At 54.9% G+C, this 26,367-nt stretch overlaps 1 protein-coding gene across 1 annotated transcript; it reads left to right on the top strand.

Annotated features, from left to right (window-relative positions):
• Positions 1 to 1,886: 1,886 nt before the first annotated feature.
• POU3F3 (POU class 3 homeobox 3) lies at positions 1,887 to 3,206 on the top strand (the record flags this gene model as incomplete). Its single annotated transcript, XM_082304921.1, has 1 exon — positions 1,887 to 3,206. One exon carries the CDS (start codon positions 1,887 to 1,889, stop codon positions 3,204 to 3,206), a length of 1,320 nt encoding a protein of 439 aa, XP_082161047.1.
• Between the last annotated feature and the right edge of the window lie 23,161 nt (positions 3,207 to 26,367).

Here is a 26,367-nt window from a genome sequence, read left to right as displayed (position 1 = left end):
CCGCCGCCTCCCCCTCCGACGGGGCGGCCCCTCCGACGGGGCTGCCGGGCCGGGCCGGCCCTCCCGGCGTGACGGCGGCGGCGGGCGCGCCCCGGGGTGCGGGGGCGGACAAAGGGAGGAGGCGGCGGGCGGGGGGCGGGCGCCTGCGGGGCAGTGCCCGGGGCGGGGGGGGTGCGCGGCAGTGGCCCCCCCGCCCGGCGGCGTGGTGGTGGTGGTGGTTGTTATTAATTATTACCGCTGGCCCCTGCCCGGGCGGGAGAGCCGCGCGGCGCGAGTGTCCGGGGGCAGGAAGAGTTAAGGGGCGGAGGGATGGCGGGGGGGGGGGAGGAGGGAGCGGGGGGGGGGGGGGCGACTTCCAGCTCCGACGCCACTTTGCCTAAATTAAAAAGCAGCCAATCGGAACGGCCGGAAGGGGGGCCGCGCGGCCGGCGGCGGGCTGTCCGTCACGGGGCGAGCAGCCAATCGGCGGGGGCGGTGGCGGCGGCGGCGGCGGCCGGCTTCCTCGCGGCGGGGCCGGGCGGTGGCGGCGCGGGCGGCGGCGGCGGCGGCGGCGGGCAGACGGCGGGAGGGAGGGAGGGGGGAGGAGGAGGAGGAGGAGGAGGAGGAGGAGGGAGGAGGGAGGGCGGGAGGGAGGAGGGAGGGCGCGGGCACGGCCCGGGAGAGGGAGGCGGGGAGAGGCGAGCGGCGGGACTCCGGCACCGCCAGTGCGCGCTGCCAGCCCGGCAGCCAACTTCCCCGCTGGAGTTAGTGTATAAAGGATACCATATATGCACACACACATACACACACCTCTCCACCAAGGCGCTCCTCCTCCGCCTCCTCCCTCGACCAACTGCTGGAATTAAAATAAAAAGCAAAACAAACACCAAAAAAACAAAAAAAAGCAAAAAAAAAAAAAAACCAAAACAACAAACCAAGCGAGCGAGCGAGCGAGCGGGAGAGGGAGAGAAACAATTCGCGAGGTAACGAGAAATTTCAACTTTTTAAATTTTCTTTTTTTTTTCCTACTTTTTTTTCCAACCGCCTCAAGGAAAGGTAGGGAGAAAAAATGTCTTATCCAGAGCGTGACTCTAGCAAGAAGGCTCCGGCAGGACTCTTGTTTCAAAGGGGACAAAGTGCTCCAGCAACAGCACAACTTTGAGAAATGCATCATCACCACCATCACCACCATCATCATCACAGGAAGTTTTCTTAGGACACCAACAAAACTTGCAAATAAAAGAGCAAAAGGAGATCGAGGAGCCGAGGAGAGAGAGAAAGACACAGAGAGAGAGAGAGAGAAAAAGGAAAATATACCCACACACAAAGCCTTAAAGGAAGAAGACAAGGAAAAGTTTCACTCTGAGAGGGGAAGGCTGAGAGGTGGAGATGTACTCCTAGGGGAGCGGAGGGGAGAAGGCACGGGGGCTTTTTGATCCCCCCCCCCTCTTTTTCGCTTTTTAGCCTTTGTTTGGTTTCCTCCCCGCGAGCAGCAAACTCGGCCGAGAAGAAGGCGGAGGAAAAATAGATGTACGGCTAAATATTTCTCTTTTTTTTTGGAAAAGAAAAAAAAAAAAAGGCAAAGCAGCGCGATTAAAAAAAAAAAAAAAGGGAAAAGGCGAAGCGAGAGCCGGCGACCGCAGAGAGCGCGCCGCGGAGCGGAGCAGGACGGCCGGCGGACGGGCGGAGGAGAGCGCGCCGCGGAGCGCTAGCAGGTGAACCCCGCGCCCCGGCGCCCCGGCGAGGCTGGGAAGGCGGCGGCGGCGGCGGCGGCGGCGCGGGCGGCGGCCCCGGCAGCGGCCCCGGCAGCGCCGGGCAAGGGCGCTCGCGGCGGGCGCCCGGCAGCCGGCGGCGGCGCGGCGGCGGCGGCGGCGCGGCGGGGGCGAGCGGCGGGCGGCGGGCGCGGGATGGCCGCGGCCACCTCTAACCCCTACCTCCCCGGCAACGGCATCCTGGCGGCCGGCTCCATCGTCCACGCCGACTCGGGCGGCGGCGGCGGCGGCGGCGGCGGCGGCATGCAGCCGGGCAGCGTGGCCGTCACCTCGGTGGCGGGCGGCTACCGCGGCGACCCGGCGGCCAAGATGGTCCAGAGCGACTTCATGCCGGGCGCCATGGCCGCCAGCAACGGCGGCCATATGCTGAGCCATGCCCACCAGTGGGTGACAGCCCTGCCCCACGCCGCCGCCGCCGCCGCCGCCGCCGCCGCCGCCGCCGCCGAAGCGGGCTCGCCCTGGTCCGGCAGCCCCGTGGGCATGACGGGCAGCCCCCAGCAGCCGCCGCCGCCGCCCGACGTCAAGGGCAGCGGCGGGCGCGACGACCTGCACTCGGGCGCGGCGCTGCACCACCGGCCGCCCCACCTGGGCCCCCCGCACCAGGGGCACCCGGCGGCCTGGGGGGCGGCGGCGGCCGCCCACCTGCCCTCCATGGCCGGCGGGCAGCAGCAGCAGCAGTCGCTCCTCTACTCGCAGCCCGGGGGCTTCACGGTGAACGGCATGCTGAGCCCCCCCCCCGGCGGGCAGAGCCTGGTGCACCCCGGGCTGGTGCGCGGCGAGACGCCGGAGCTGGGCGAGCACCCCGGGCACCACCACCACCACCACCACCAGCACCCCGGGCACCACCCGCCGCACCACGGCGGCGTCAACAGCCACGACCCGCACTCGGACGAGGACACGCCGACCTCCGACGACCTGGAGCAGTTCGCCAAGCAGTTCAAGCAGCGGCGGATTAAGCTGGGCTTCACCCAGGCCGACGTGGGGCTGGCGCTGGGCACCCTCTACGGCAACGTCTTCTCGCAGACCACCATCTGCCGCTTCGAGGCCCTGCAGCTCAGCTTCAAGAACATGTGCAAGCTGAAGCCTTTGTTGAACAAGTGGCTGGAGGAAGCCGACTCCTCCACGGGCAGCCCCACCAGCATCGACAAGATCGCCGCCCAGGGCAGGAAGAGGAAGAAGCGGACCTCCATCGAGGTGAGTGTCAAGGGGGCCTTGGAGAGCCACTTTCTGAAATGCCCCAAGCCCTCCGCCCAGGAGATTACGAACCTAGCGGACAGCCTGCAGCTGGAGAAGGAGGTGGTCAGGGTTTGGTTTTGCAATCGGAGGCAGAAAGAGAAACGGATGACCCCCCCGGGGATCCAGCAGCAGACCCCCGACGATGTCTACTCCCAGGTCGGCACCGTCAACTCCGACACGCCGCCCCCTCACCACGGACTGCAGACCAGCGTGCAGTGAGGGGCACCGCGGCCGGGCGGGCGGCCGGGCGGGCCGGGGGGCGCGGGGCAGCGCGGGCCGGGCCGGGCCGGGCACCGCCACCGCCGCCGGCACCGCCGCCGGCACCGGCACCGGCACCGCCGCCGCCGCCGGCTCCGGCTCCGGCACCGCCGCGCACACCCGCACGCTCACACAGACACGCTCACACACACGCACGCACACACACAGACAGACAGACACACAGACACACGATCCAGGCTCGTTCAGACTGCTTCTGTTTATATATATATGGATATATGCGTGCATCTATATATATATAAGATCGATACCAACAGGGAGCGGTGGAGAAGGTCGATCCGAGCGAGAGCGTTTAGACCGTGCTGGGAAAACGGGGTGGAGATGCGTAATGCACCAAACTGCAGATGTGCCGGGGGGTTGGCTGTGGGGAGAGGGCTTGGGCGGGTGGGCTTGGGCTTTTTTTTTTTTATTATTATTATTATTATTTTTATTTTTCACTCTCCGAATTAGCCCCCTCTCGCAGCAATGAACACCACTGGTGTCTGCACCTCTCCTCTCCCCTCCTCCCCCCCTCCCCGCACTCTCCCCCCTATCCCCAAAAGGGCTCTCTCTTCTATGAATCACGGAAACTTTTTTTCTCCTTTCTCTCTCCCTCTTTTCCTTTTCTTTTTCTTTTTCTTTTTTTTTTTGGTTTTTTTTTTTTTTTTTTTTTTGAATGGGAGCAATCCAAAAAAGGGAAGCAGAAGCAAAATAATCTGGTTAATCAGAGGGTGCCTGCTGCATTCCAGCACCCTGTTTTTCTTGGCCAAACCGTAGAATTTTGGTGCAAGGCAGACATCCACTCTGAAAACATATATATCTATATATCTATATATTCTGCAAAATGAAAGGGGCCACTTTTTCCAGGAAAAAAATAAAATAAAATATGCACACAGCACTAAAAACAAGCAGACTGCATAGGGAAGCAAATACATATATATATATTTATCTATATATATAGGTATAGCTATAGAACAAAAATATGGAAATAAACGCCCGCACGCCGAAAAACTGACCCTGAGGAGAAAGGGGGGAGGGACGGACGCCGGGGGGAGGGTAGGAGAAGGAGAGGTTGTTGGTCCCTAAAGTTCGAGCTCTGTAGAAGGACTTTGCATGAATTAAGGGAACCAGCGAGAGAAAGGGAAATAATTTAGGGCTGTCAAAGTCTTGCTCCTGACGGCTGCCAATCATCACGGAAGAGTCATTAAAAAAAAAAATCCACTGCTAATATTTTTTTTATTAATATTTTTATTTTTTATTTCTGGACTGATTCAGATAAAGGGATTTAGAAGGACTGAGCATCTGCAGCTGCACTTATCTGAACTTCTCCTCTCCCAAATCCGTTGCCAACTTTGATTGAATGGGTGCTGTGGATGTGATTATATAATACTGCCATTTCCAAGCAGTGTTTTTGGTAGGTTTTAATAAACAGACTTTTCAAAAAGACGGCAATATAGAATTGTTAGATCCGTTGTTGATCTAAAAAAAAATTTGCTTTATATTTTCATTAAATGACTTCTTTTAATATTTTATTCAGAATACCTATGAACTGCTGCAAAACGGTAATTTATTTTTTCCCCAGATCTTGTATTACGTGTTTTTTTCAGACGAGCACAAATCAAAAATGAAATGAAAATATGGACAGTTGTTAGGTAATAAGGGTATCTTTTGATGTGATAATTTGATTGTAATTTAATTTGAGTAGTGATTCCGTAAGAGCTGATTGAGAAAATAAATTTGTTAGAATGAAATAGTCTGTGTCTGATGCATAAACACTGTGTCGAAAAAAAAAAAAAAAAACCAAACCAAAACCCAAACCGAAAAGTTCTCCGAAGGGAAACACTGCAACCGCTGAAGTGAGGGACGAGGCGGAGGGCCGGAGCCGCCGGCTGCGCGCCCCCCGCTGCCCCGGCGGCCCCCGCCGCTGCCTGCCCGCCGCCGGGCCCGCGCCCGCCCCCCCGCCCGGCCGCCGCCCCGGCCCCTTCTCCTTCCACCGGCCCGGGGACCCTGCGCCAGGGGGAAGGGAAAGGCGAGGTTAGGGGCGGCCCGAGGCCGCCTTCTCCCCGAAAAGGGCCGCCTCGGGGGGACGGAGGCTTGCGCTGGGCTGCGGGCGATGCCCGAGCCTGCCCGCCGGGCGCCAGCGGCCGGTGCCGAGAGCAGGGATGTTTCCAAAAGTTCAGGCTTGTTTTCGCTCTTCTCCAGCTGAGGCTCGGGGGCGGGGAGGGGGGCGAAGCTGTAGTTCGTTTTGACGCGTTTGATGTCCGTATGAATACTTGTATTTAATTTATCTTTATAATTTAAGGAGAAGGTACTTTTCTTCCCAAAAGGATATGTAGAATAATACTTTCAGCATCCTACGTGCGGTCCGCCTGCTTCACCGTTTCTGTTGTCGCTGTTGCTGTTGTTGTTGTTGTTGTTGTTTTAGGGTTTTTTTCTCTGGGGTGTGAAGTGGTGTAGTCTAGTTTTCTCCTCCACTCTGCCGTAGCGCTGCCATACCTTCTCTGCAAACACAGGCGTGTGTCAGTAGCGTTGGAGATGCCGATGGATGCCCCGGCTAGCCTGTCATATTTATCCGCTCTAATTTATTGCAATGCAGGGACAAGTGAATGACCGTTTCAACTCTCTGCATCTTGAAGCGGGGAGGTTGTGGGAACTGGAGAGCTGCATCTAACGCCTCCACCCGCCCCCACCGATAGTCTACCGGAGAAGAAGGTTTTCTTTTATCATCCATCTCGTCCGTGGCTCCTTCCTCATCTTCCTCTCCCTCCCCCCGTCCGCGCACCCCCCCCCCCCCCTTGCTTCTCTGCGTGCAGGGGTTAAACCCCCAGAAAACTGCTGTAGGAACAACAAACATTTCTTCCTTTCAGATAGGCCTTGTGTCAGTCGATAAATCAAAGCCAACCTGAGAGCCGTGCACCGGGATGCATTATTTTAACACCAGCTCGCAGTAAATATCACCGTCGGTTTGATTTGTGAAATCCAAAAGGCCCTGCTGACACGGAGGAAAGAGGCGGGGGGGGGGGGGGGGGGGGGAAAGAAGGGGGGGAAGCAAAAAAAAAAACCCCACAACCCAACAAAGGGAAAGAAAACCCGAAAGGGTAAAGGACGCTCTTTCTTTTGTTCGTTTTAGCAAAAGCTCCCGGCTAATTTGGCAGCTCGGGAGGGGAAAGGCCGGGCGCGGGGGGCTGGCGGGCAGGCTGGCAGCGCCGGGCTCCGCGCCGGGTGCCGGGTACCATTAACGCGTGAGGTGGGAGCCTGTTTTTCACACATGAAGGGGAGCGGTTTATTAGCCACGGAGAAGGTCTGTTTGAATTTCTGAGCGGTATTTGGTTACTGGATTTGGATGGCAACAAAGAGCTAACGTTAGGCTTCACACTGGTTTCTATTTAACAGGCAACCTTTGCGGGTTGCTGCCTGAGAAAAGCCGGGCTTTAGGCTGGAGGAGTAACGTTTGGTCGGAGGGACTGGCGAAATGTGCCCCTTCCCTGAACTTGTTACGCACAGAAAGTGAGGCCGTGGGCGCTCCCCCCCCTCCCAGCCCCCGCCCCCGAGAAACTGAATCCTTTGAATGTATTTAGGAATTTCAGGGTTGTGAGTCTGCGAGATAACAGGAGGTAGATGATAACCGCGAGGGCTTGCGCTAAGGGTTATATTGTTACACGTGTAAATAATGAAAATATTGTTATATATCGCCAGATCTCTTAATGAATTTAGTAATTGTATTCATTTATAATATCAGTGTTCTGCGCTTGGTAACTGAGTCGGCATCATTTTCCTTACTCTTTTTTTTTTTTCCTTTTTTTCTTTTTTTTTTTTTCTTTTCCCTTCCTAAAGGAAAGGCAAATGTTTTACAAAGTTATGTTTGATCAGTCTGGGTAATCCCGAGATGTGATTATTTATAGTTTACATTTTCATATCCTGCGGTCCTCTACTACGCCCCAGCCTTCTCACTCACATCCCATCCTTCCCCCGCCGCGTCTGTGCACAATAAATCATTTTCAGGTGTATTTAAAACAGTCATCTCACTGCTGTTGATCCGCATATTTCCCGGAATTTAGCAAAGAGCTCTACCTGGGTTTAAAACCGCAGCGGTTCCTATCGGATCTTTACAGAATCCTTATGCTTTAATGTAGTGACTCGTGTTTGCACATGACAATGCTCATAACTTGTTTTGTATGAATGGTTTGAAATGGAACGTTTAGAGAATAATTGGTTCTAATATGAAATGCAGTATATACTATTGATAATTTTATCAATAAGTGTAATATTTTAAATAATTTTAACAATTAAATTTGTTTTTTTAAATTATATATTTGTAAAATATTTATCCTGTTGAAAGCAACAGTATATTGTTGTATTTATTCGTTTATTTTTGTAATAAATGATCAACGTCTTCAAGCGACAGCCAAAGCGATACTTCTATATATGTGCACAGGGACACCTTTTTGAGGCGCAGAGGTGCTTGTTCCGATTTGCAGGAGGGTGTAAAGATCGCGCCTGTAGCTGGCAGGCTGCAGGACCGGGCTCTGGGCGTGAGCTGCTTCGCCCCGTCTGCTTGAGTTTGCCTGAGTTGCAGGGTGATTAATCAGCCCCTAAAAGGGACGCAACAAGTCCCGGCCTGGGAGGCCGGCGTGGAGCGAGCGCGTTAGGACAGGGACCGGTCTGGCTAAAACCAGGGATGGCGAGGAGCTTGGTCGCCCGTGGCGAGGCGGGCGGAGGGAGCGAGCGGAGGAGCGGCGGGGAGGCGGCCACCCCGCCGCTGCTTTCGGTTGCGGTTTGGAAGACGGGAGCGGGCGCGGGCTGCGGCCGGCGGCGGGCGAGAGGGGAGCGGCCGGCGGCCGGGGCCCCCGCCGCGCCGGTGGCACCGCGCTAGGGAGCTGCCGTGGCCCAGAGCCTTTGGCGAGGCACAGAGCCGCGGGGCGAGGGCCGGGCGGGGAAGGCTCCCCGCCGACCCCGTCCCCCCCGACGCCAGAGGAGCAGCCGGGGCCGCAGGGGCGACCACGGGGCCGCGCCGTCGGGGCCGCGCCGGGACCCGGCCCCCTCCGCCCCCCCGCCCGCCCTCCCCGGGGGCGGCTGCGGCGGGGCCCGGGGCGCCGCGCCTCCCCACGCGTGGAAGGCCGGCCCGGGGCAGCGCCGACGGGGCGGCCGCCGGTGGCCGGCCGCGCTCCCTCCCCGGCGGGGCGGCCCGGGAGGCGGAGCGGCCCGGGAGGGGCGGCCGGGCCGGTGCTCCCGGCGGGCGGCGGGCCGTCCCGGGGCGGCGGGCGGCCCCGGGGAGGCGGCGGGCGGGCGGCGCGGTGCGGCGGCGGCAGCTGCTGCGGGTCCCACAAGTTGTTTTCCTCGTGGCGACCATTCAGCAAAACGCAGGATCCTTTCTCCAAGATTTAAATTTCGCGGATGAATTACCATACAGCGGTTGCTTAGCAACTAAATTCAAGCCGGGCTAAGAATATGCAAGCTTTTTGTATTCTCATTAATAAAAATGCCACTCTGACACAGCAACCTGACTTTGGATCACTGCAACTTCTGTAAAAGCCATAGGAGAATACAAACCGGCTCCTCCATTTAATTACAGATCAGAGTGGCTTGAAATGTGATGTTTTGTTAATCTATCTTCCTAAAAGCGGTGTAAAAAATAACGGCTTTTCAAGAGCAGTGGAAAACTACTTTTTTAATGGAGCTGTCTCCTGGTGCTACTGATGGCTGTAAAGCGAAACCTTTTTTTGAGTCACACTTTCAAGTAGCATCCCCCCTTCCGTTTTGAGTTTCCTGAAATCAGAAAACATTAAGACATTTGGAGCCACGGGGGGGGGGGGAATGAGGGGGGAATAAATAAAAATAAATAAGCTGCAGCCGGGCAGCGCGTTGGAGAGGCGAGCGGCGCTCGGGAAAGGGGAGGGGGGGATGCAAACTGTCAAGGTGCAGCCCCAGGCAGGCGCAGCCCCGCGGCCCGGGGCAGCCGGCCCTTGCTCTGGAGGAGGAGGAGGCTCTTGCGCAGAAATGGCTCTCTTTGCCGTAAAGTGCCTGGGTACTTGGGCTGGGGAGGGCAGGAGGGAAGCCTTCAGGGACATCTTGTTGAACGTTTCTCTCCAAAAATTTATTTCCCCTTCTGCTAACATTTACTTTGTATTGCTCTTAGATCGGTGGAGATAAGATCTTGGCGTTAGATTCTGGCATCAGGCACCCAATCTCGTATATATGGGAGAATGACCTCATCAGAGGAGGACTGTGTGTATAGATAGGATTATTTAAACATAGGCTAGACACCTACATATAAAGCTATATATAAAGATGTGTGTGTATGATATATATGTGTGTGTGTGTGTGTGTGTGTATACACGCCTTTAGCAGCACCAAAAAACTGCCCTGCCAGCCCCGCAGCCTCCGGGCAGGGCTGGCTCCCCCGCAGGCGTCGGAGGGCGGCTGTCCCCTCTCTGCAGGCCGCCGGCGGCCCTGGGGCAGGGCGGCGGGCGGGCTGCGGGCAGCCGGGGCCGGGGCCGGGCGGGGGCCGGGGCCGCCCCCCCCCGCCCTTGTGTGCGGGCCGCTGCCCGCCGGACGGGGCTGCAGGGGCCGCTGGTCGCTTTTAGTGATGGCTGGGGGGTGGTTGTGCTGCTTTTTTACCAAGGAACAGTTCAATCCAAACTTTCTTCTCCCCCCACCTTTTTTTTTTTTTTTTTTTTGACTCCTTGAAAGTGCTAAAATTGAGCCTGAATTGTAAAAACCCCAAGCCACGTTAAAAGTTCCCGCATGTGAGTGGGTTTGGTTTGGTTTGGTTTGGTTTGGTTTGGTTTTTGGTTGTTTTTTTGTTTTGGTTTGTTTTTTTTCCACCGGGGTTTGTCTGCAGGAGGGAAAGGGGAACTCGGAGAGCTGTCCGAGCTGTGCAGGTCACTGAGGAATCAGGGGGTTCCCCCTCCCCCCGCTTCTCTCTTTCTCTTTTAAGGTTTTCTTTTCTCCCCTGAAAGGGGGAGGATGGCTTGGAGGGGGGTGGTCGAGGGGGGTAGGCATTTTCCAAGCGTGAGTTTGTGATGGAGGGGGCTTGCTCTCTCAGCAGGGTTTAGTCTGTACTCACTTTAAAACATAGAACAGCAGATCAAAAAAAAATATTCCCATATAACAAATACCAAGGGAAGAAAGACAGTGAAGTGAGAACCTGTGAAGACTAGAGTCCCCCTGAAACTCAGGCTCACCCAAAGCTTTAGCAGAGTGTTTTGCTTCTCTCCTCAACGGTTATAGGATGAGTATCACAAGGCTACAGCATAAATAATCACATTCCCTTCCATTTTGCATCTCTCTCTCTCTAACAGAGTTGAGATTAAAAGCCAAAATCCGAGCACAGCCCTTACAGAGCGGTTGGATTGTGCCAGTACATATGTTTTCCACTCACATGTTGAAAACTGTACCTTCAAACATAGGCTTGTTTCTGATAGCTTGCATTTCTTCAGCTACAAGGGAAAAAAAGCCAAACAGAACTTTTCTGAATTGTTCCTATTGCGCACATCAGTGGGGTGAAAAGACAGCGTTACATCAGCTCGATACCTTCAATGCAAACAGGGAAGGTTTAGCAAGACAAGCTCGCTGGCATACCCGAACGGAGATCATTATTTTAGGCTTGGGATGGTTCAAACAGATTCAACACCAGTACCGAGCACCACAAAAGTGTTTGGTTTGGGAACAAACTTTCCTCCACCGTAGCGTGAAGTGGATTGCTGCTCCTCGATGCCAGGTGCCTGGTCGCTCCCTGTCCCCTCGCTGCCTTTCTTGCAAGGTGCACGACACACAGGGGAGTTTCTACCCACAGGGACGGTGCTTTCAGATCAGAGTGCTCTGCCATGCCCTCCAAAGTCCTGGCACGGGGGCCCAGCAGAATTATTTCTTCCTAAGAGGATCCTAAGAGGAGACGGGGGAAAATGGATTAGAAAGGGGAAACCAGCTGGGGACGGTTACCCTCACTGCTGGTAGGCCTGCTCTTAAACACAACGTCAAGGCACCGAGATATGCGTGCGAAATGACAAAGACAGACGCTATTTCTTCCTGAGGTCCACGTTGAGTGGAGAAAGCCAAAGGGTTGTTGACTGTCTTACGTCCGGGGCCATCCTTTCAAATTGAAATGAATTGATTTGAAAAAGCAGGGACTGGCTAATGGGGAACCGCATGGCTGCTATATTTATGTGCATCAAACCGAAATTTAAACAACTTGAGGCAGTGTGGGCTGTGTAAACGTTTTATATATAGTAACCTTTTTGTTATTAGTTTTGGAAATGCTTGGTGCAACTTCCCTGCCAGCGCTCCATAGAGCTGACTATACAGCATTCAGTCCGCGCTACAGTCGAGCGGGAACTGTTTGCTCAACAACTCCAGGCTCCATTTCCAACTGGAGTACTAACGTACAGCCTGAGCTGGTCGTGTAGACCCGGGTAGCCCGATGTACGTAGACCACTTCACCAAGCAGGCAGCTAAAATACGAAAAGCGAGAGCGTGGCTGTAGGGGAGGTGTGGGCTGGAGGGTCTTCTGAGTGGGTTGGTTTGGTTGTTTGGATTTTTTCCCTCCCTGTGTGAGCGCTGGTGGGAGCCAGAGGACGGGGACATCCTCTGAAGCTGAGTTTGGGCTCATCTCTCCACCTCTCCTCCAAGTTTGAGGCATCGCAAATATTTACCAAGTACAAAAGGAATGAGACGTGCTGGGCATTGATCATTATTATATCCCTTCCCTGACAGAAAATGGGCTCAGGATAGCAGAGCTGAAACTAATCTTTCTAAAGGGGGGGAAAAATGGGTTAGTGAAGAATTGTGCTGGAGCAACATACATTTCTTTCGTCTTCTGGATCTCTCATTGAAAACAGGGGCCCATCTGCCCGAGTGGGACATTTCTCAGAGAAATCTAATAGGTATTTGTTCCAGAGTCCACACTGAAGCCACAGACCAAATGCAAGGTGCAAGGCTCTCCATTTGTTTCTCTCTCTCTCACGCATCCCCCCCCCGCAAACATACACCCCCTTCTCTTCCTAAAATAATAAAATATCCTCTCCCCAGTTCTGTCACCTTCTCTATTTTATGCAGATCCATACTCAAATGTGTACCAAAATTCTTAACTCAGTTTGCTGAAATCGCCTAGATTGTCGAGGAAATTAAACTAAACAAGGAGCTGTGTGAAATGTTGAACTTTAAATACCATCCACTACCTCGAGAAGAAGAAAATGAGTCAATAAATGCTCAGGTTTCTGCTACGTTTAGATTATTGTAATTAAAAGAATTATTTTGCTAGATTTTGTAATTTTTATTTTATTTTATTTTAGCTTGGTGAGAATTCCCTCATGCTCTAATAGTGGGTATTTGAAAATAATGCCCTTTCCCTTTTGATTTTGAACTGAAGGACAGGGTTACGGCGTCTCCCCTAGGCGTTAAAGATGGATATGGACGTGTTTGATCTTAGGAACGGTACGTGTATTTCTGTGACTGCCAGGCGAGGTGACAATCTCATTCTCAGTAGCCCAGAAGAGGCATGTTTTACCTGAAGAACTGGGCTTGGGCTGGCTGCTGCTGCTGTTCTGGGTTTTGGTGTTGGTTTTTAATTGTCCTGCCTATTCTGTCAAGTCAATATGAGTGCCATAGAGCACGGCTGAGGCCAGGGCTGAGTGAGCCCCGTCATTAACAATAGCATAAACAAAGGAAGGGGACCAGTTACCTTGACATTAGATGCCCGCTTTGTTCCCGAGCCTCCAACTGCATCCTGAAGCCCATACGGGGAAGTATTGCCTACGGGAACGAATAATCCACTCCAGCTATTGTCCCAAATCCCCTGGAAAACGAAACAACACAACCAAAACAAAGGTGACAACACACCCCCGCTCCGCACGGAGCCTGCGAATGGTTTCATCCCCTCCTGCCTTTCCCTGGCCACTCTTACTGCTGACCCCGCTGCAGCCCACGGGCGCGTCCCACGCCGCGCAAGCACCCCCGGCCCCCTCTTCCCCAGTTTCCAGGGGGAAGGGGAAGGGAGCCCCCCTCCCCCGTGCTCCGGGAAGGGGCTGTGCGCTCCTGTGCCTCCGCAGCCCGGCCGGATCCCTCCCGCTGCCGGGCTCCGCGTTAGACGGGGCGGCCCGGCGGGGCGGGCTGCCCCCCAGCCCCCAGTCTGCCCCCCAGCCCGCAGGCCGCCCTCCAGCCCCCCCAGCCCGCAGGCCGCCCCCCAGCCCCCAGGCCGCCCTCCAGCCCCCAGGCCGCGTCCGCCACCCGGCCCCTCAGCAGGCAGAAGGGGTTCACCCTCCACCCGTGGCGTGGCCTGGCCCAGGGGCAGCGCGACGTGCCCACGCACCGCCGGGGGGGATGCGAAGGAGAAGGGGGTGGTGGGCGAGCGTGTCTGTCTGTCTGTCTGTCTGTGGGGTGATCTCCATTGTCCTTCCAGCTTCGCCCTCACGGGGTGGTTTTCCCCGTGGAGGGGCCCACCCGGCGCTGCCCTCCCTGCTGCTCGCTGCCTGGCAGCCCCTGCTCCGCAGCCCCCTGTATTTGGCAGAAAGGCCCGGAGCAGCCCCCCTGCTCACGCCCGGCCGCAGGAGTCCGCGTGGAGTGAGAACGTCTCTTTCCTCTGCCAAAATCAAGCTCCCCGCATCCAGTTTTGTCTTCCCCTTCTCCTACAGCCCCATGCTGGCCGTCGGGGCAGAGGGGCAGATAGGAGCCCCCTCAAAGCTTGCGGGGGGCTGGTTTGACCCCGTCCTTCCCCGCAGGGAGGGGGGGCCCGGCCAGGCCAGGGCAGCGCTGCCGCGGGGCTCGCCCCGCTTCGGGGGCAGCTTTTGTTCCCGCTGCGCTCCGAGGGGAGAGAGTTCGAGCCCCGGGAACGCCGCGCCTTCGCCCGGCGCTCCGGGAGAAGATGAAGGAGACCTGGTGGCGTAGCCCGAGGTAGATGGAGGCCTTAGGACACAGATGCATCGATCCCAGATGCAGCCAAATCCATCCTCGCAACGTGGGTGTGTGTGTGTGGGGATACAGCAGGTAGCGAAGGAGGCATTTTGAACCTAAAACCCTTGCTTCAAAGGTTAAGAGCTTCCTCATCAAACGTTGCCAGACGCTACTGGGCTGAAGAGAGGAGAGAAGAGGGGAGAAGGGGGGAAAGAACATCGACATTACTGCAAATTTCAAAGCACTGAAAATAGCGCTAAGAAATCCCGAGGATCCGCCACTGGTTCCTTTTTGTTTGTTTTTTTTTTTTTTTTTTTTTTTTTTTTCCCCGGGACGTAGGCATCAGGGGAAGCTTTTCTCGGAGGTGCTTGTGAGCACGGCCAGCGGGAGCCGCGGCTGCCTTGGGGGCGAGCCGGGCGGCGGGGAGGGGGGCGGCGGGCCGGGGCCGCGGGGCCGCCGCCCCCCCCAGGCACCTGCAGCCTCTGGCTGCGCTCGGGACCCGGCCACTGCCGGCTCGGACCCCCCCCGGGCTGTGTCGGGAACAAACCCACCCCCAAATCCCTCCCCCCCGTTCCCCCGCCGCCCCCGGGCCGCGCTCCCGCTGGGAGCCGCGGCGGCCGGGCAGGGGCCGGCCCCGGCAGCCCTTTATGCGCCGCGGCCAGCAGCCGGGGTGTGGGTTTGCAGCTGCATGCAAATAAAACCCCGGCAATAATCTCATGCGGGTGTGCTGCCCCGACGACAAAGTGCCGCCGCAAACGCAAGTGCTTTTTTGTTTTGTTTTTGTTTTTGACCACCTAGGTCCCGCAACCCAGGAAAACAAATAAAAAGAAGGTGGGAGGGGGAGAAAGTTGGTTAATACGCATGTTTCACCAAACGCAGCCAGCTTTTGTGATAGAGGAGAGCCGGGGATTTGTTTCCTGCACCTCTGCGAGAACACCACCACCCGCCCCAGCTGGAGAAAACGATTCCACGCGTGACGAGCAGGAACGAAGTGTCCTCCCTCCCCGGCCGCCCGCTGCCACCTGATCTGTTGCGTTCCCACGTGGAAAATGCATCCCTTCCCTCAATTTTCATTGAATTACAGCCGTATTCGATACGGGACGGGAGGGGGGGATAATTTTGTACGCTATCTTCTCTTGCAGGTAAAAGTTTTTTTGTTTGTTTTACTGCTCTCCAAGAAAGGTCTGTTTGCACGTAGAAGGGGAAGGTGGTTTGGTTTTTTGCTTGCCCGTCTTAAGCAAAAGCTGAGCAGAGTCAATGGGATGAAGAAAAGAAAAGAAAAAAAAGAATAAAAGAGGGTGAATCTTTGAGAAAGAGCGGGAGTGGGAGAAGAAATAATCAAACCGCAAAAAAATCCCAGCAACCCAATTCCAGAGAGGATGGGAGGGAGTACAGCCTCCCCATTGCCGTTCTGCGGACTGCTATAAAAGCAAAAAAAAAACAACACATTGAAGGCTGGGGCGGGGGGAGAGTTTTACTTCTGCGAAGTGTAAGTCTCTAGCGACAGGCGATCCTTCCTGACCCCTGGAACCGCCGGCTCTCCCCAGCCCGGCGCAACCCACCGCCCTCTCTCCCGCCCCTAACTTGGGGGGGGGGGCGTTATTACTGTGGAAAAGCCGCTTTCCCTGGCAGCAGAGGGGCAGCTGGGCGCCCAGCCTCCCCCGGGGGTGCGGGCAGGGGCCCGCGGGGTGCAGCCGCGGCCCGGTCCACCTGAGCCAGGGCCCCGCTCTGCTTTCGCCTGCCAGCCCTGGGGAGGGGACGCCTCCCGCAGCCGCCGGCCGCAAACGGGCCGCCCTGCGACCGGCTGGCCGAGCGGCGGCCCTCGCCCCCCGCCCCCGCCCGTCGCCCCCGGGGGCTTTCCCAGGCTTTGCCCCAACTCTCCCAACTCCTCTTCCCGGCCTTGCCCTTCCCCGGCTCTCCCCCCCCAGCACCCCCGGCCGGGCAGCGGCAGGGCAGGGGGCGACCGTCCCCTTGCTGTCTCGGCTGCCTGCCCGCACCCCCGGCTTTTCCTGCCCTCGGCCCCGCGGCCGCCCCTCTGCCCCCCCGGGCAGGCAGGGAGCCCGGCCCAGCTGCCGCCGGCCCCCTCGGGGGGCTTTTTTTCTTCTCTCCCCCCCGGGCAGGGGCTGAGCGCTCCGCGGGCCGCGCCGCGGCCCCGCTGCCCACCGGTTCCTCCCCGTCCCCGCCGGCAAAACAAAAGCCCCGGCCCAAAGCGGCCGAGCAAAGCCGGCGCAGCAGAGCCCGCGCCCGCTGCCCTTCTCCACAGTGCGAACTCCAGAGGGAAATCTCCCTGCGGGGCTTCGCTCCCGAGCCCGGGAGTCCCTTAATCCTTGCGGCTTTCGCCAGGAGAAAGGGGGGTTTGTCACCTACGCTGCCCCTCGCACCTTTGCGCGACCTGACGCGGGCAGCGGGACGAAGCTGCGCCGGTTCCCGCGACCCGAAAGGAAACCTCTGGGCCCGGGGCTGGGGGCCGGGGGGGCACCCCGGAGCACCCCCCCTCCCCTACACCCCATACACAGCCTCCGTCTTTGAAACTGCGTTTAAAACAGCAGCTGAACCACAATTAATTGTAACTGATTAACATGGATTAGTTTGGCCTCCAAAGCACTCCAAAGTCAATTCAGCAGCCATAATAATAATTAATTCATTAATAAGTACTATTGGTGCTTCATCACTAACGCCAAGAAAAGTTTCCCTGCGAAGTACAGGTGGCAGGGAGTGTTAAAATGAAAACATTTGCATGCAACTTTTTAACCAGAAGGGAAAGCACTTTGGTTATATTTGGAGACATGTGTCTCACACATTTCCCCCTTTTTTTGTAAACTATGTAAGAATAAACATTACAGCTCTGGGCTTTTAATTTCTCCAGATGGAATCATAAAGTACCTAGTAGAAGTTTTTTTTTTTTTTTATACTATACAATTGAGGACACATGTCTGCTTTTCCCAACGAGGACCGAGAAGCAACTTAATTTGAAGGCGTAACTACTGAACCACATTTCGAATAACACACTCGAACAAGTTCACTTTAAAAGGCAGGAAACCGCTAAGAGCACAGCACTGAAAGTTGCTCCTTCCCACTTGAGCTGCAGGGGAAGATCGCCCGCCTGACCTCCGCAGGCGCTCGCTCCTTTCCCACACCTCCAGAGGCGCACACGCCTACGGCGGCAGGGCGCCCGGCGGCGGAGGGGGGGCTTCTCCCGGGCGCTCCCTTCCCCGGGGGCTCCCCCCGGACTGAGGAGGCCGCTCAGGGTCCCACCCCCGGGGCGGCGGCGGAGCCCCCTGATGCGCGGTGACAGGGGAGGTCTCCTCCTGCCCCCCCCCCCCCAGGCTGGAGCAAGGGGTTCACTTACTGCCCCCCACCCCGCGCCCCTCTCGGCTCCTCACAGGCTCCTTGGGCGCCCGGCAAAGCTCTCGGGTGGGGGGCAAAAGGGGGGGGAGCCCCGAACCCTCTCCGCTTGCCTGCATTAGGGGTACAGGCACGCTGAGGGGGCCAGGAGCCCCTGGGCTGGGCGGAAAACAACACGGGCGGGGGGGAAAAAAGGGGAAAAAAAAACCCTCCAAGGACAAAATTTCTTACCCTAAACTGTATTAACTGTATTACCAGGTTGGTTTTTTTTTTTTTTTTTTTTTTTTTTTTTTTTTTGTGATGGGAATGAACAAAATAGCCTACCCATCTCCCTAACTAGACCTAGCCTCTCCCCCCTCCTCCCCAGCCCCCCCCGGTTCTGACTTACATGTGTTTAGAGCAATGGCAAGGGGCTCCCAACTGGAGCCCTGGCAGAGGGTGCGTTTAAAGTGTGGATGATTTACTCCCCTACAATTCAGGTCCCGCGTGTGAGCCTCCAGCCCCGCGTCAGCTGGGCACTGCAGACAAACAGCCTTAAATATGCATAAGGAACAGTTCGCTTTCTTAAAGGAGAACTTACCCCACAGGAAAGTTCACAGCCCGACGGCAGGCACGGGGGCGGGGGTGGCCTTTGGGTCGGGACAGCCCTAACCCCTTCCCCGGGTGTTCGCCTACGCGCCCGGCCGCGGGGCTGGGGAGACCCGGCCGCCTTTTGCTCGGGGCCGGGCGGAGGAGCGATGGCGAGCCGGTCACTGGCTTAGCAAGTCGCCTTTCAGCGGAGCAGCGCTTTCAGCCAGCAGCACCGTCCCCGTCCGCCCCTTCCTCGGCCCGGGCGGGCGAGGGGCAGAGCCCCGCACCGGGGGCAGCCCGGCTCCGGCGGGTCCCCGCGGCAGCCACCGACCGGCTGCCCGAAAAACTTGCGGGTTCACCGCGCCGGGTCCTACACCGGGGGAATGGGTGGGACGCCGAAATAAAAAGAAAAAAGAAAAAAAGAAGGGGGGAGGATTGATGAAACGATCAGCCAGCAGCGCCCAGGCGGGCGGTGCAGAGTGCCCCAGCAGCTTTCTGCAAAGGAAAAGTAACGCGGGGGAGGGACGGGAGCCTGCGCGCCAGTTTCGCCGAGCTCCCCGGCGGGGAACGGGCCGGCGGCCCCCCGCCCCCGGCAGGACCTGCCCCCGATCGCCCCCCGCCTTGCCCGGGGGCCGCCGCCGCGGAGGTTCGGGCGGCCGCGGGCGCTCCCCGCCGCCGGGCACCGCTCCCCGGGGCCGCCCCCGCCTTTCGGACAAAACCGGGGGGTTTTAATTATTCCCCCCCCCGCGCGCGCGGTTGCAAAGTCTGCAGCGCCACCTAACGGGGGCGGCGCCCGCGCCGCGCCGCCCGGGGCCGGCAGCCAGCGGGGGGACCCGGCCCGGGCCCGCCGCTCCTGCCCCTGCCCCTGCCCCTGCCGCTGCCCCTGCCCCTGCCCCTGCCCCTGCCCCTGCCGCTGCTCCTGCCGCTGCCCCTGCCCCTGCCCCTGCCCCTGCCCCTGCCCCTGCCGCTGCTCCTGCCGCTGCCCCTGCCCCTGCCGCTGCCCCTGCCCCTGCCCCTGCTCCTGCCCCTGCCCCTGCTCCTGCCCCTGCCGCTGCCCCTGCCCCTGCCCCTGCCGCTGCCCCTGCTCCTGCCCCTGCTCCTGCCCCTGCCCCTGCCCCTGCCGCTGCCCCTGCCCCTGCTCCTGCCCCTGCTCCTGCCCCTGCCGCTGCTCCTGGCCCTGCCGCTGCTCCTGCCGCTGCCCCTGCCCCTGCCGCTGCTCCTGCCCCTGCTCCTGCCCCTGCCGCTGCTCCTGGCCCTGCCCCTGCCCCTGCCGCTGCCCCTGCCCCTGCTCCTGCCCCTGCCACTGCTCCTGCCGCTGCCCCTGCCCCTGCCCCTGCCCCTGCTTCTGCCCCTGCCCCTGCCCCTGCCCCTGCCCCTGCCCCTGCTCCTGCCCCTGCCGCTGCCCCTGCCCCTGCCGCTGCCCCTGCCCCTGCCGCTGCCCCTGCCCCTGCCCCTGCCCCTGCCCCTGCCCCTGCCGCTGCCCCTGCCCCTGCCCCTGCTCCTGCCCCTGCCGCTGCCCCTGCCCCTGCCCCTGCCGCTGCCCCTGCCCCTGCCCCTGCCCCTGCCGCTGCCCCTGCCCCTGCCACTGCTCCTGCCCTTGCCCCTGCCCCTGCCGCTGCCGCTGCTCCTGCCCCCGCCGCCTGCTCCTCCCGGCGGCTCCTGGTGCCCTCACTCCTCCGAAACGCCGAGCCTTGGGGTGGGGGGATTGATTTGCTCTTTTTAAATTTGCTCCTTTTTTTTATTTGCTCTGTTTTTTTCTTTTTTTCCTTTTTTCCTGATCCTCTGCACAACATCTGCCCAAAAGGTGCTTCGTAACCCAGCCGGGGGGTTATCCCCCAGGAGCTTCCCCCAGCCTCTGCAGTTTTATTTTTTTATGTTGTTGAAGAGAGCTGCTAGAGTTACTTTTTTGGGGGGAGGGAGAGAGAGGAATGAATAAGTCCCAGCAAAGCCTGACAGACGGGAGGGTGGGTGGGATGAGGCCCTCCCAGCCCAACACGTTTGTTTGCTTGTGCCCCTTTTCTGGGAGGTCAGGGAGGGCCCCACCAGCTGCTGCATCTCACAAGCGAACAGGGCCCCCATTTCTGCCACCACTTGGGTATCCCAGGAAGTCAAAAAGGCAAAAACCAGTGTTCACAGCCAGAGCCACACTTATTTTAGGAGGCAGCTGACCTGGTCACCCCAGTTCATTTCAGGCACCAAGTCAGTTGTCCGGTTTAGGAGCCTGCTTGCCCCCGGCCGGTGGCATGGGCAGCAAAAAGAACCAGAGACTCTCCGGCATGTGTTTGGGCTCACATAAGATCACAGCCAGCCTCTACAGGTGCCTGCATTTCTACGGCTCTTGCCACCTCTACGTGCCCAAGTTAGGATTAGAGAACACAGGCATTCCTGCTGAACTAGGACAGAGGTTTTTCTTTAGGTTTGAAGTTTACTTTCATTCTGCTTCTGTATTTCTGTTACAGACACAGAATATGAGCTATGTCTTCAATTACACATACCAGTTTTGCTGTGTTTACCTATGTCTTCTGTACATGCATGTTGGCAGGGAGTCCCAAAGAAGCACAGAAATCTTTCTGTCCATGCCTCAAGTCATCAAACGGTAGCATAGCCTTTGGCTAGCAACAACTGTGTTTGCATCAGCCACTCAAACTGTATTTATTTTTCAGCCCAGGTTGTCCAATGCCCTTGGATATCACTTCTGCGTGTGGCAAATCCTGTGGGACTTAGATGGCCAGGTTACATTTGCCAAAGTGATTTGGGCAGATTGGGTACCTGAGTGCCACTGACATCCATTGACTCTGCAGTTTGCCACTACTGAGGCATTTAAGGCCCAGCCCAAACAGCGGGTTTAGGCTACGAACGCCTGCGTGGGGTCCCGGCTTCCTCCAGACACCAACAGGGAGGTAAAAGCCTAAACAAGAGTTACAAGTCTAAATCCTTTGTGGTATGTGGACCTTAGTCTTAAAGCCCATACTGAAATATTCAGGTTCTAAATCCCTTTTTATTCTGAAATCCCTTTTTATATCTGAAACATCTGTGATGGGACCCACACTGTTTGGAAATGGGATTCATCCACCTAGGTTGCCTGTGCCTTCTGAACAGAAGAACGACTATGTTGAACAATCTACACCTTGAAATTCAACTCTGAAGTCCTCTGACAGCTGGAAGCAGACTTTTTAGGTGCTCTTTCCTGCTTTACCATATGGAGCAAAAACTTCCTACACACCAGCAGGCATCTGAAGTGCGAGGTGACCGGGACTCTATTTTTTCTGATTGTGCTGCACCACAGGCCACTACATACACCAGACAAGGAGGCGTCGGTAGCAACTTCCTGATCAATTCTCTGCTGCTTGGTCAAATTTCATCAGGTTTGGCATTTTCAGAGGTGAAAGTGTGGTTCATAATCCCTGTCCCATGTGTCTTCTGACACCTTGTGAGCACTAATAATTAAAAGTAAGACACATTTATTCCAGTATCAAAATAAGGCTTGTAAATACAAACTAAACTTTGCATGACAAAGATGAGATAGAATACTGCCACTGAACCGGTTTTATAGACAAGAAATTTTAACGTGTATATCCTCAGACAGGAATAGATTTTCATTCTTGAGTCTGGGAATGCTCATCTTGTTCGCTGATGGGGAGGAGGAGCAATTTCTGTCTACACCGAAATAAGAATGCATTTTCAGGTATACGGACAATCTCTGATAATCAGGCCAGGTTGTCTCAGAGTAGGCATGAAAAATCAGACACGCTCCAGTTCATTAGCCACCTGTGAAGAGTTAGGCTAGAGAGCTTTATGACTATGATCCAGTGAAGGATTTACGTGGCTTAAAAGTTAGTTGTCTCAGTACTTAACTTCCAAGTGCCTTGCCTGAGACTGGCATCCCTGATGTTGTGCTTGGCACCGGGGCTCGCTATACTGTGAATGGAGAAGGTGCGTACGGACAAATCTTTTGTGCCTTGTCCAAAGCCGTACTGTCCAGCGAAGGACAGGAACTGCCGAGAAACCCAGGCTTGTGGTTACACTGGGAAATGTGAATTATTGGTTTCATCTAAAATAATCCTTTAAACTAAGAAAGGAAAAGTTTTTCCTCCACTTTCACCTGAAGAGTGATGGAACGACAGCTGTCCCATGTCTTTCAGATGGAGGATTCCCCATGCTTGTTCTTCAGTCACCCCACAAGGAGCGCGAGGCCAGAAGGATGGCAGATGACACATTTTGCTGTCACAACTTCCAGCTTAGGAAAGGTCCTCCTGACATTGGTGACATTTTAGCTCTACAGTAGCAGATACTCATTTGTTTCTCTCAGGTGGGACATAAACATTGTAATTCGACCTAAAATATGGCACCTATTTTCTTTTACTATATAGTCTAGAGTACCTTGGGGTTTTCTTTATCATTCAAAGAAGCCAAGCTTTGGTTTTCAAATTATTTCAGTGCTGTGAGTTTTCTCATACTCGAAAGATGAGAACAGCTTCTTGAGCTTACTCAAGGCAATGCATGTCCCGGGTCAGTCCCAGGAGGGCCATAGGCAGGATCAGCTAGCTGTGGCAAGTCAAAGGTACCTTTTGGTGTGCAACTCACGGGGGTTAGCCCATCCTCAGCTTTTGATCCTGAACCTGCGGAAGGTTTCTGTTCCTCCAAAGTCGTTTTGCTGAGTCATCGGTGAATTATGTGATGGGCCCCCTTGGTTTTTCTTTGGGGGTTAGTTCTGATTCAACTGAAAAAACCTCTGTCAGCCCCGAAGGCTTCTCTCATCATTCTTCCCTTTCCAGGGTAGAAAGACAAGGGATCACACTCTTTTTTTTTTTTTTTTTTTTTTTTCCCTAGTAAAACAAGGAGCACATGAATTCCTTTGTACAAAATTGAAGCAGCTTCATCCACATGAAGGTATTTAATTAAAATTGAAGTAGTTTTCAGGAGTGCTAGGGAATAAATAGACGCAGTGGGTGCTCAGTCCCTCTGTGATTCACGACCCCTTCATGTAGATGCCAATATTTTGACTTGGCTGGCTATCTTTAATATTTGGGTTTAAAACTCTTGGCCCATGTGTTCTGTTTCCTCAGGGCCCTCTAATCTTTAACTTTTACCATAGAAAAATCTTAATGTTTTCAAGGTTCCACCTTGCTAGCAATATGGTTTGAATCAGATACACTGCACAGAGACTATTTTGATTTTAAAAAAGAACAACCTTCTGGTTTTATTTCTGCAGGTATGAATAAAAATCCAAGAGATCCTATGTTTAGAGCTTGCCTTCTCTTGATGGCAGACAGCATGAGCACTGTGATATGGATCAGTGATACAACATGTTTTCCTTCATTAGAAACACAACCTAGACATTAAAAACAGCCTGCTGAAGAATCATATTCATTTAGTAATCATGTAATTTCACAATCAAGGGGTTACTATCCCTCCCCTCCCTTCTGTCCCCCCTTTAGGACTGCCCATTTATGGAGAACATCTGATACCAATAAGTTTATGAAACCTATTTCTAAAAGCAATGCCTGCATTTCAAATGTGGCTTTAGCAGTTGAGTTATCAGATCCAGCACTGACTGCAGATGGGATTTATCTTCGCTAACTTTAGCCATATACTGGTTAATGTGTAGGCCAAGTCTGGGCTCCCTCTGTATTCAATGGAGAAAGACGGAGGGCAATTCATGCCAACTAGCGTAGGCACCTATTAAAGGGAGGGATGAGTCACCTTTTGAAGTTGCCTGCATTGCTCCGTGGATTATAGCAGGAGGCCAGACAGCTAGCTTCGTTATGGCGTACCTGACCAGATGGCTGAAGTTAGGGTGGATGGATCCTGCCCTGCCTCTCTCTAGGCCGTGCAGAGAGGAACAAGCTGCACTCAGCACTGTCTCAGGACTCAGGACTAGTCAAGATGAGCTCTTATTACTGAGTGTGAGTGTGCTTTGGCCATAACAAATGACATCTCTTGGATGCGCTCGCTCTTAAAAAAGGGGCGCGACTTATACTGTAGCCGGTGGCAAAATGCCCAGGAAAAATGACCCCAGCCTGCAGCTCATTTGATCAATTTACAGTGATGCTGACTGAAATGCAGTTTTACTTTGGCACCCCTTTATTTGCCATCCAGGCTGTGGTGCTTCTCTGAGGCATGAGGTCTTTTAGGTTTTTTTCATGACAGGGTGAGCTGGACCCTCCCCTTTTTTCAAACATTTTCTGCATTACCATGTGAGTCTAGGAGCCAGGCATTAAAGGAAACGCCAAGCAGCATCAGACCGGTCATAAAAAACAAAACAAAGACCTCCAAAACCCAACCCAAAACCTGGCAGAAATGAATACAGGAATACCTTTTCACGTGGTGGCGCTGGGGTGAAATACAGCCCTTTACCCAGGGCTAACACACACAGCTTGTATAGAGTTAGATCCACACCATAATAAACTCAAGCTTTTCTCTCATTGCCCAGTTAGTGAGACGCCATGAACTGGGAGGTATGAAGGCAAGGGAGCTGCTGTGCTGGGCTGTGGTGGAAGAGATATACATACCCCAAAGCCCTTTTTGTGTGGTTTGCTCCAAGGGTTGACGTGCCAGCTGGAACCAGGTGGTGGGGGGATCAATCACACCTGGCCTGGGAGGCCGGCAGCCTGAGACAGCCTGCAGCGCTGGGCTGCAAACAAGCAAGTTGCCAGAGCCACACTGCAAGACGGGGGCCGGACAGGTGAGTCTCAAGAGTAGAGCATGGTACAGGGAACAGCTGATTAACACTGGCAGAAGCAGAATAACAACCAAGCACCAGTTTCTTCAGAAGAACGTATCTCAGGGGGCCCTGCCACCTTTATTGAAAATTTCACTCCAAGGACCTTTCTGGAGAAGCAGCAGAAGCAGATGGACCCTGTAGACAGAGGAGAAAATATCCACCTGCTCAGCTATAAGGACTCCATATGTATTATCCCCGTGAAGCCAATGGGCCATTTCCTATCGCCTCTTGCAAGAGGAAGCCCAAGCCCTTAGCTCTGCAAGTAGGTTTAGCTTCAAACTGGGAAACAGCAATACTGCATACATACGCGATGGTATTAAACAAATGTCCTAGGCCACTTTGTTTGCACTTTCGATGCTTGGCTGGCAGGCAGGTAGTGAACGGGGCTTGCTCTCTGCGTGGGACACAGCCAGCCTGAATATTGCAGGTGGTAAAGTTCAGCTGAGTAGTCAGACAAGTCTGAGAAAAATGTTTTAAATTTTACATGAAAAATCCATGTTCTTCCTCTTTCATCATTCATGCTACTGAATATTTCTCAAACTTGAAAAGTTTTTTGCAAGATTTGTGTCTTTCTGTTTCAGTTCATGTTTGGCAAACCAGCAAAAGTTTAGAATTGAGAATCAGCTAAAAGATTTATCAAACACTGAAGGAGACCTGCAGTCTTTTCTCATCACACAAACCTCTCCTTCTAATCCTCAGAGACTCAGCCACAGTTAAGCCCACCAGACTAGAAGAGACTTCTTGGACTAGCAAGACCTCCTCTCATCACAAACACATAGATTTGCTTTCAACGATGTGTCAGGTTCAGTCTTAAATGCCGTTAGATTCTTGATGCTCACTCTCCCCCACAGCAAGACTGATGACTCTAACAGCTAGGAAATATTTTCTGATTTTGCTGATTTCTTGTAACTAGCTTCTATCTTCTCAGTCCTCTCTTTTTTTTTTTTTTTTTTTCCAATTTAACAAGCCAAGTTATTCAGGCCTCTTCTTGTTTCCTCTTGGTCCAACACTCAGCCGTGTTTCTGCACAGTGCTTCCAGCTGGAATCGAGCTTCCCTGCCCATGGGTGCTCAGAGCTGCACACAAGGTCTCATCAGGTTTTGTGCTAGAGTATTAACACTTTCCGATCTCTCTCTCACTGGATTTTAGTTACCTGTTTTGAAAGCTGGGTCATACCGTAGCATGAGAGTCACCTTCCATAGTGTGGCCAGGTATTTCTGCTCACTAACAAACAAACTTGGAGCAACTTGGAGAAATTGTACTGTTAGTCCTAACTTTGCATTTAATTGTTTTTTAATCTTTACCTGTTTTCAGTCTTGATATGCTTTTCATTGCATTAATGACACCTCTCAATGTTGCGTCATCAAAAATTTAAAAGTCTGTACTTATGTCGTGATCATTTATGAAAATATTAAACAAGATTGGTCCCAACACTTAGTTTGAAGAGCTCTCCTAATTGCTTCTCTCCAGCCTTGTAATGCTTTGTTTCAATGGCATCTGTGTGCTAGGAGCCCTATCCTTATTATACATACAGGTTTTCTGCAGAGCTCCTGCTAACAAATACAGTCTTCTGTGCTACTGTATCAAATGACGTAGTAAA

Source organism: Platalea leucorodia, assembly GCF_965183815.1.
Source record: "Platalea leucorodia genome assembly, chromosome: 2".
NCBI classification, from domain to species: Eukaryota; Metazoa; Chordata; class Aves; order Pelecaniformes; family Threskiornithidae; genus Platalea; species Platalea leucorodia.
This window is presented reverse-complemented; position numbering and strand designations above follow the sequence as displayed.